A 10,050-nucleotide genomic window follows, 5' to 3' on the forward strand; every position below is an offset into this window, starting at 1 on the left:
CCACCCCCCGAGTGTCCCATAGCTGTTTGTCCTTGTCTCATGCTGAACAGTGCCCCTACGCTACATAGTAGGCAGATCAGGGAGGAAGGAGCTACAAAACCAGACGATATAACCGTGGCCTGCCCTTCTTACGGTAGCTTCCGACACATATCCCGAGGTATTTCGACGCACCAGATAAGCGGGCCGGGATGCATATGCTCAAAAATATATTTTCGGTCAAGCTTCTACCCTTCGATCTCTCTCTTCTGGTGGATGCAATGAAAGGGACGGCAACCCCTCGTCTAGATCCACCATTGCCGTCTCGCTCTCTCTCTTCCACGGCCAACTTGAGGAACGGGGTCGGGGCAACCCCTCGTAGTTTAGATCGAACGCGGTCGGCGCGTGGATGGCACGGAGGTCCGGGCGGCGCGGATGCGGACGGCGCGACGGCGCGGCGGCGCATGGACGGCATGGCTGTCCAGCGGCGCTTGTGGAGAGGCACATGTGGAGGTTGTCCAGCGGCGCTTGTGGAGAGGCACATGTGGAGGTTGTCCAGCGGCGGTCGAGGCGATGACTGGCGAGGAGGTTGTAGGGAAGAGGTGGGGCGATGTCCCGACGGCGTGGTAGCCAGACAGCAGCGACTTGTTCGGGACGATGTTAACCCAATGGCACAGTGGGTAATTAATTAAGGCAATGGCATGGTGGGTAATTAAAGCATAAACACGTTTAGTATACTGGAGGGATGTAGACCATCAGATTGCATGTTTCAATGGATAGGATGGTCTGGTTCTCCGCTCTCTCTTGCTTTTATAGGGAGGCATCCCGAACACGACATGGGGAGGCCGACCTTGTCGGGAAGCAACAACCTCATTATGTATTTTTGGAGGAAGCAACAGCCTCATTAAGCATCAGCCTCATTATCTCTTAGGGGTGCGGGTGCAGGGTGCCGCCCGAGTTGTTCACCGGTGGTGCGGCTTAGAGGGGCGGTTGGGGTGGCGGCCATCAAGACAGTGGGGGAGGTCGAGGGGAGGGCAAGGTGGCAATAGTTGGCGATACTTGCAATCACGTGTAGTTGAAAACATGAAGTTGTGGTACTTGGCGACACTTGCGGTTGCGTGTCTAGTGGCAGATATGCAACTGCCCACATTTAAAATATTTTTCTGATGGAGAGCCCACTCTTGCGGTCATTTTTTGCGGGATATGACATTTGCAGTCGCCGTGTAATTTTTTTTTTGAAAGATAAGCCATGTCTTAGGCACAAAAGGCTCGTGTAAATTGCCTGAAGATGGCACATGTATGCATTGCAAAAACGAAAAAAGACCAATGCATGAAAAAGATGGAAACTAGAAATACAAATAAAAGTAGAACCTACAAAAATGATAAACTAATTATATTGAATAACTTTTTAAAAAAGAGTTTCACACGGATGATGAACATCCAACTGCGCATAACCAACGAATGTGCAACTATAGTTATGTGCAAGAGAATTACATTAATATTCGTGTAATATTAAAAGTTTTATATTCTTATAACATGTAATCTTGGAAGAAAAAATATTTACAAAAAATTAATTTTAAAATTATTCATGTATTTAAAAGGTCCGTCAAAAAGAAGAAATGGGAAAGAAAATAATAAAAACAAAAACATAGCAACACGTGAAAAGAAATGGAGGAAACCTTTTTGTCTCCCCTAAAACACAATAACATAGAAAATAAAAAATTAAAGGCTAAGTTCACAACTAGCATTCGCCGCTGCATCATAAAAAATGAAAAATTGAAATGAAAAAAAGAACTACAAGTCACAGGAGGCCCCATACTGAAAAAGGCCCCTGGCCCGCTAACAAAAAAGAGTCCGAACAACCAAAAGAAGAAAAAAAGAAGAAACGGGCTGGACGTGCCTTAAGAGGCCAAAATGAGACAAGCCCACTATCAACGCGAATCTTGAAGAAGCAATAACGATCACACGGTTGACGTGTGGAGACCTCGCAAAGTCTTAGCCAACTGAGATTTAGTAGGGCCATTGAAAGAATTATTCGTATAGTAAGTTTCCTAATTACGTCGTATGAGGAGAAATAGAAGATGGATGGAGGAGAGACCCATTGACATGTGGTGGAGGGAGATGCGACCATTGAGATGTGGGCCCCACATGTCAGATGTATGTGGTGCATCCGTTGCAACACCTTCCCTAATAATTCAAACAATGTTAGTCGGACAGTAACACCCTATCAGAAAAGTGTCAAAAACGTTTTTATATTTTGAGATGGATGGAGTAGTTATTGAGCGTATGTCGGAGATGCTCTAAGACCCATGGTAATCCATCCCAATGGAATATTATCTATGTGAGGACTGACGGGATCAAACAATTTGGTGTTTGATGTCACAAATCTTTCAGAACAAGACCAGATTAGATGCCAACTCCCCAACTAGTGTTGTTATTAATCTCAAGATGATAAGACGAGAAGAAAAAGGGTATGAGACTTTACATCAGAATAGTACTCCCTTCGTTCACAAATACAAAATATTTTGGATATTTCAATTTAAACTACATACAGATTGAAATGAATGGACAAACACATTAAAATGTGCCCTCGTAAAAAAATATTAAAATATGTTTATATACATTTGATCTAGAAAAAAAGTTAGAACATCTTATATTTGTGAACGGGAGTACTATTTTAAACTTAGTTCATGTCTCCATATCCATAAAAAAGTGCACGTCTGCAAGTCCAAACAAATGGGGTGAATGCCATGTGTAGATGCCATGAATCCAACCCACTGAGAACAATTTTCTTCGCGAACTGTGGTATCCCCACCCTACCAGGGTTCAAGTCCTGGTGCTCGCATTTATTTCTGGATTTATTTCAGGATTTTCGGCGATGCGCATTTCGTGGGAGGAGACGTTTCCATCGATGACGAGGTGGCTACAATGACTTCGTAAATTTCAAGATGATATGCCGGCTCAATCTTTCGGAGGTGCTCATAGTGATAGGGTGTGCATATGTGCGTTCATAGGGGTGTACCGTGTTAAAAACACAATTTTCTTCTCCGATAACAAGTTCACCCTCGGAAGTCGGAACTCGCCGAGAACATGACAAGTTCATTTTCCACACAATATGCTAGGCACGTCACCACATGAGTTTCTTATATCTAAGCAGTAGTTATTCTAGGCACCACAAGTTCGCAACACAAATCATCCATAACTGAACCAGAGATACGAAGCTAGATCGTACTTGTAACTCTAACAATGATCGATGCTCCGGCGCGGGCGGCGACGGCCCCAACGCAGAGGCGACACCACCAGCCTGACACGCCGGCAGCCCAGCCCGGCCGGCCGCTAGTAGGGGCTCTCGCCCTTCACGTTGCCGTGCGGGTTGTAGAGGCAGAGCGTGAGCGTGGCGCCGGAGGCGCAGCTGGCCTGCGCGCAGCCGACCTCCGCGGTGCGGCGCCACACCACCTGCGTGTAGGTGCCGCACTGCTGGCCGGCGGCGCAGGTGTTGTTGGCGTGGGTGTAGTACTTCCCCTGCGCCACCCAGGAGGCCACCACCTCGGCCGGGCGCGCGCGGTAGCTCGCCCACCCCTGGTTCGCGCCGTAGGGGCTGGCGCCCATGTCCGCGAACGCGCAGTTCTTCTGCTTCTGCTGCTGGGACGAGGTCCACGCCGCCGCCGCCGTCAGGTCGGCGCTCCACCGCAGCGCGGCCACGCCGACCGCCGCGCGCGCCTTGTTGTGCGGCGCCAGGAACTCGTCCGCCGTCGCCGTAGCGTTTGCCGCCGCCGCCGCCTGCGCCTTGCCGACCGCCAGCGCGCGGCCGCCGTAGGCCGGCGCGGCGCACAGCGCGAGGAGGACGAGAAGGCACGCCGTGGCCGCCGCGTGGTGGCGGCTCTGGGGAGCCATGAGATCTGGGGTGGGTGAGGCCAGTAATGGCGAGCAGTGGGCAGTGAAGTGAGAGCACTGGGCGTGAGCGAGTGAGTGGACAGTGGAGTGTGCGCGCGAGGGATTGTCAGCTAGCGAGTTAAGAAGCTCAGCGGGAACCGGCAGCAGCGAGCGATGGCTACGCGGCAGTCGCTGGTTCGCTGGTGCCGCGGCGATGGCTCACTTGTACTCCTACATTGGAGTGGCCAAATTCACTGTTTTGACCTTTTTCCTTAACTTAAGCATGATTTGACCCTATGTGCAAAAGTTTTTCGGATCTGACCTTTTTTCTATCGTCATTGTCTATGACGGTAGGCTAACACGGCCTACCGCCAAGGTCTTTGGCGGTAGGACTTAATTACACCGTCACGTCTGTTCGATGTGAAAAAGGACCCTACTGCCATGGTCTTTGGCGGTAGGGGCATCTATGTAATTATAATAAAGGCACGCATGCAATAAAAAATTCATTTTTTGCAAAAAGGACCCTACCGCCATAGACTATGGCGGTAGGGTTACACGTCCTACCGCCATCGACTGCGGCGGTAGGGTTCTTTCTGCAAAAAATGAAAGCGATGGTGCAGGTAAGTCTTACTGTCAAAGACCTTGGCGGTAGGGTGTGTTATCGTCATAGATAATGGCGATAGAAAAAAGGTCAGATCCGAAAAAGGAGTTGGTGATGTTGGGGACGCGACGCCACAGCTCGTGTACGGGTGCATGGCGTGCGCCATCCCGGCCCGATCCCGCGGCTGGCAAGTGGAGGGAGGAGCGCGGAACCTGGCGAGATCCGGGGGGTTGTTGGGTCGCCTGTGGGTGCGTGTCAGTGCCCCGCCCAGCATCTGATGCGGTTTTTCCCGTGTCGAGATCCAGATCAGCACGGCGTCCCCAGGCTTGGACGGACGCAACCGGGCCGGTGCCGAGCGCGTGAGGGGGTGCGGCGATCGGCTGCGTGACCTGAGCTGAGCTGTTGGGGCTAGCAATGGGGATTGTGCACGTCGGGGAAGCAGATACGCAGTAGTCACGAAGAGGCGTGGATAGATCCAAGACCAAGTTGATGGGTTGGGACTTCGGGGCGAAAATACGGAATGATTCTGGTCGAGGACGATTCGGCGGGCACTGTGAAGATGCGTGCAGAAAATAGTGAGATTATTCGGTTAGGCAACTTGCTAGACGTGCTGCTGTGTACGAAGTTCAGATCAGTGTTTTTATTAGGGGCAACGATCTGCGCCGGCGCACCGGCCCAATTGTTGGGCCGGTCAAGCCCCAGCCGCCCGATCCGCGAGCTCGAGCCGTCAGATCTGTTTCCTCGCGTCCCCTTCCCCCGCGTTGACTTCTTCTTTCTCTCCTTCTTCTCCACCGCGCCCCCACCCCAGCCGCTCCTGCCGCCGGCGACTAGCCCCCTCACCTGGACCTCCCCCCCCCTAGTCCCACGCTGCTGGATGCGCTCTCCGTCGCCGCCAATCGCCGTCCCCGTCGCTGTCGCTGTCGCATCATCCATACTCACCCCCCGGTCCAGCAGAAAGCCCCCCTTGTAGCAAAAAATGGCGCCGTCTTGAAGCACACCGGCACCCCCTGTCGTTGCAACACCTAGCAGCCTCCATCGTCGTTGCACCGTCGTGTCGCCGATGCAGCTCTCAACGTCGCCGCTCGCTGCCATTGACGAGTCAGGTTGAAACTTTTTATCTCATCGGTTGAAGCTTTTCTCTATGCCTGTTGAAGCTTTTCTCGCGGATTGAAGCTTTCCACCATGCCAATTGAAGCTTTTTTCACCTGAGCTTGAAGCTTTTTTCACAAAGGCTTGCAGCTTTTTACTCTGCAGTTGCAACAAAACACACAGAGAGACGTCGTGGTCGTCGTCGAGGAGGATTTTCTCAATCTCTGTTTGAAGCTTTTTCATCTGCGGGTTGAAGCTTTTTGTCAAAACGGTTGTAACTTTTCCTGCATTTCGTTGTCTGGTTGAAACTTTTTTATCTACTGGATGTAGCTTTTGTGTCCATGGTTGTAGCACGGGGAAACGCCGTTTGCAACTCTCCCAGTACCGCGGTTGCAGCTCCTCCCCCGTGGCCATGGTTGTAGCACGGGCACCTCGGTCCTCCCGGCGTTTTGCCTGTCGCCGGTTGCAACAAAAGGGGAAGAGAGGAGGAGGAAGAGGGAAGAGAGGGAGAAGGAAGAAAAAGGAGGTGGGAATGAGAGCGGGGCTGCAACCTCTACATCCATGGGCGACGGCGAGCTGCTCCACGCGCTACAATGGAGGAGGCGAGATGGGATCAGGCGGAGGCGGAAGGAAGAAGAAGCAAAGAAAAAGAAAAAAAAGAAAGAAAAACGTTTGGGTCAACTAAGCGCGCGCGTGCCAGCGTGTCCCACGCGTGAAAAAAAGGAAGAGACCGGCCGAGCGCTTCGGCCGGCGCACCATCCCCAAACACTTCCCTTTTATTAGGCTGTTCAGATCAGTGCTGCTACGGTCTCTTATTTTTTAGAACAATCCCACTCCACTTTATTCAATGATCATTACAATATCATGGGGAACTCCTAGCCATAAGCGGCGTCCCACCCTAAGAGAAAGCGAAACTTTTGCAACATTTTTTTTAAGGGAAACTTTTGCAACATAATGGGCTTCAAAATTACAATTTCTACTTTCATGGCTAAAACGGCAATCGTCAAATTCGGTTCTCCTTGCATTGATCTCGCGGACAATGGTTGTGTTGGATCCTCCACTCCTATCTTCGATTTCCTCTACTGCCGATAAGCAATCTGATGCAACAAAAAAGTCGCCGAATAAGCAGATCATTGGCCAATGCTTGCGCTCCCCTGCATACCAAAGTCTACAAAATCAATGGATCCAAAATATGCGAGAAGACCATAGCTAAAGAGTTCCTGGGGTTCTGAATCTCAGATGTTTGTGGCTTTGAGTCCAAACTACTGAGCTATTCGATTAATCTTTTGATAAACAAATGGGTCGAGAGAGGAGACTTGAATTCAGATTCGTGAATTGCCTTCAACCTCGAAGACCACATCGCACACAGGGAAATAACCACTCAAACAAAATCAGCATATGATGGTGAACCAATCAACTCGAACAGCCAATTCCTTGCGCTTATTACGTTAGTGTGTATCAAATGCTCAACCAGGCCCTCATCATCCATAGCCAAATGCCCTAGGCATCGAACACTCCAGTAGCGAGTATCTCCATGAATCAACCATGCCACAAAGACTGCAGTTTGGCGTATCCACCATATTCCCGTGGTCGAGAACATCATATGCAGGCAGTGAGTGTTGACCTAATCGCCACAAGAAGGGTCGTATTTTTGTTGGGACTTGAGTGTGCCAAAGTGAAACCCAATCCTTCTGTACCCAAGCGGTACTAGAAGAACCCGAGGTCTCTTCTAGCCAGCCTCCTCTGTTAAATTTTGTATGGACTAAGAGCATCTCTAGCAGACCCTTAAAGGGTGCCGACACACAAAATAACCGCCCATTTAAGGTTTCAAGCAAAAAAGTGCCCCGGCCAGACACCGTACCGGTCCGCGAACTGTAAAAAATATTGCGGGGCACGAAAAAACTTCAACCTCAACCTTTAGATTCATGGAGCGGGAGGCCGACCCGAGCTTGACTCCTATCAGCTGCAAGATTTGGCGGGAGAGACATTTCTGCACGGTCTTCCTGCTTCCCTTTCCCTCCGCTGCCAACCACCTCCCTCCGCCTGCTCCGGAGCACCTTCTTCGGCTTCCCTCCACTGCAATGGAAGCCTCTCAGCCGTCGGCCGTCACCGTGGATGCCATCCACGCGTCACCCCCTTCGACAGATCTCGTCGCCGGCCATGCCGCGCCCGTCACCGTTCAAGGCTCCATCGCGCCACCCCGCAAGCGGTAGGGCAACATTGTCGTCCAGGGCGGTGCTCCCGCAGGCCCCACCGGGAAGGCACGCGCGCCCGCCGGCCCCGCCCCTCCGATGCGAATTTGGTCCAGCACCCGCTGGCGAAAAAGGGGAAGGCTTCTGGTGTGAAACGCAAGAAGCTCGTCGGAAGAGCTACCCCGCCAACACCTCCCTCGTTTGCTCCGGCAAGATTTGCCCCGACAATGCCCGCCGATGGCGCTGCTGCCGCCGCCCTCGAGGTGTTCGACGGAATGGGCGCAAGGTATGATGCTTCGATTTCTTGCACTTCTTTCACTTTTGTTCATTCCGCTTGTTTGTGACTTGTCGAGTGAATTTGTAGCGCCGGTATGCATGATGCGACCGCCGACTTCATGCAAATGTTGGACGACAACACCGTCGACATCGATAGCCCTGATCGGTGAGTATGGTTACAACAAGATGGATGGTGGCGTGCACGGTCACAGGGAAGAAGATGATGTGGAGGAGGTTGACGATGGGGTGTATGACGAAGCACAAGCAAAACGCGCAAGATTGAAGAACTACACTCCATTGGAAGACAAAGTCTTGATCAAGGCTTGGGAATCTGTGTCTCTTGATGCGTGCACCGGCACCGACCAAACCACCAAGCGGTATTGGCAAAGGATCGAGGATCAATACCTCTGCATGATGGCAAAGTTGTTGGGGAACGTAGTAATTTCAAAATTTTCCTACGCACACGCAAGATCATGGTGATGCATAGCAACGAGAGGGGAGAGTGTTGTCCACGTACCCTCGTAGACCGTAAGCGGAAGCGTTATGACAACGCGGTTGATGTAGTCGTACGTCTTCACGATCCGACCGATCCAAGCACCGAACGTACGGCACCTCCGACTTCAGCACACGTTCAGCTCGATGACGATCCCCGGACTCCGATCCAGCAAAGTGTCGGGGATGAGTTCCGTCAGCACGACGGCGTGGTGACGATGATGATATTCTACCGGCGCGGGGCTTCGCCTAAACTCTGCGACGATATGACCGAGGTGGAATATGGTGGAGGGGGGCACCGCACACGGCTAAGGAACAATCTTGAAGATCAACTTGTGTGTTCTAGGTGTTGGGGAACGTAGTAATTTCAAAAAAATTCCTACGCACACGCAAGATCATGGTGATGCATAGCAACGAGTGGGGAGAGTGTAATCTACATACCCTTGTAGACCGAAAGCGAAAGCGTTAGAACAACGCGGTTGATGTAGTCGTACGTCTTCACGGCCCAACCGATCAAGCACCGAAACTACGGCACCCCCGAGTTCTAGCACACGTTCAGCTCGATGACGTCCCTCGAACTCCGATCCAGCCGAGTGTCGAAGAAGAGTTCCGTTAGCACAACGGCGTGGTGACGATCTTGATGTTCTACCGTCGCAGGGCTTCGCCTAAGCACCGCTACAATATTATCGAGGAGGACTATGGTGGAGGGGGGCACCGCACACGGCTAATAGATCTCAAAGATCAATTGTTGTTGTCTTTGGGGTGCCCCCCTGCCCCCATATATATAGGAGCAAGGGGGGAGGCGGCCAGCCTATGGAGGAGGCGCACCAAGGGGGGAGTCCTACTCCCACCGGGAGTAAGACTCCTCCTTTCCTTGTTGGAGAAGAAAAGAGGAGGAGAGGGAGAAGGAAAAAGGGGGCTGCCCCCCTTGTCCAATTCGGACCAGAGGGGGGCGCAGGCCTCCTTCCTTTTGGCCTCTCTTCTCTATTCCCGTATGGCCCAATAAGGCCCATATACTTCCCGGCGAATTCCCGTAACTCTCCGGTACTCCGAAAAATACCCGAACCACTCAGAACCTTTCCGAACTCCGAATATAGTCGTCCAATATATCGATCTTTACGTCTCGACCATTTTGAGACTCCTCGTCATGTCCCCGATCTCATCCGGGACTCCGAACTCCTTCGGTACATCAAAATTCATAAACTCATAATATAACTGTCATCGAAACCTTAAGCGTGCGGATCCTACGGGTTCGAGAACAATGTAGACATGACCTAGAACTATTCTCGGTCAATAACCAATAGCGGAACCTAGATGCTCATATTGGCTCCTACATATTCTGCGAAGATCTTTATCGGTCAAACCGCATAACAACATACGTTATTCCCTTTGTCATCGGTATGTTACTTGCCCGAGATTCGATCATCGGTATCCAATACCTAGTTCAATCTCGTTACTGGCAAGTCTCTTTACTCGTTACGTAATGCATCATTTCGTAACTAACTCATTAGCTACATTGCTTGCAAGGCTTATAGTGATGTGCATTACCGA

General features: G+C 51.3%; 1 protein-coding gene across 1 annotated transcript; it reads right to left on the reverse strand.

The window, feature by feature from the left end:
- Positions 1–2,995: 2,995 nt before the first annotated feature.
- On the reverse strand, positions 2,996–4,022 carry LOC119294971 (STS14 protein-like). Its single transcript, XM_037573282.1, has one exon. It carries the CDS (start codon positions 3,868–3,870, stop codon positions 3,313–3,315), a length of 558 nt encoding a protein of 185 aa, XP_037429179.1. The 5' UTR covers positions 3,871–4,022; the 3' UTR covers positions 2,996–3,312.
- Between the last annotated feature and the right edge of the window lie 6,028 nt (positions 4,023–10,050).

This window comes from Triticum dicoccoides, chromosome 4B (genome assembly GCF_002162155.2).
Source record: "Triticum dicoccoides isolate Atlit2015 ecotype Zavitan chromosome 4B, WEW_v2.0, whole genome shotgun sequence".
In the NCBI taxonomy this organism is placed as follows: domain Eukaryota; kingdom Viridiplantae; phylum Streptophyta; class Magnoliopsida; order Poales; family Poaceae; genus Triticum; species Triticum dicoccoides.

Excerpts from the sequence above, each read along its gene's own strand:
- LOC119294971 (XM_037573282.1), bottom strand. The coding sequence starts at position 3,870 with ATGGCTCCCCAGAGCCGCCACCACGCGGCGGCCACGGCGTGCCTTCTC.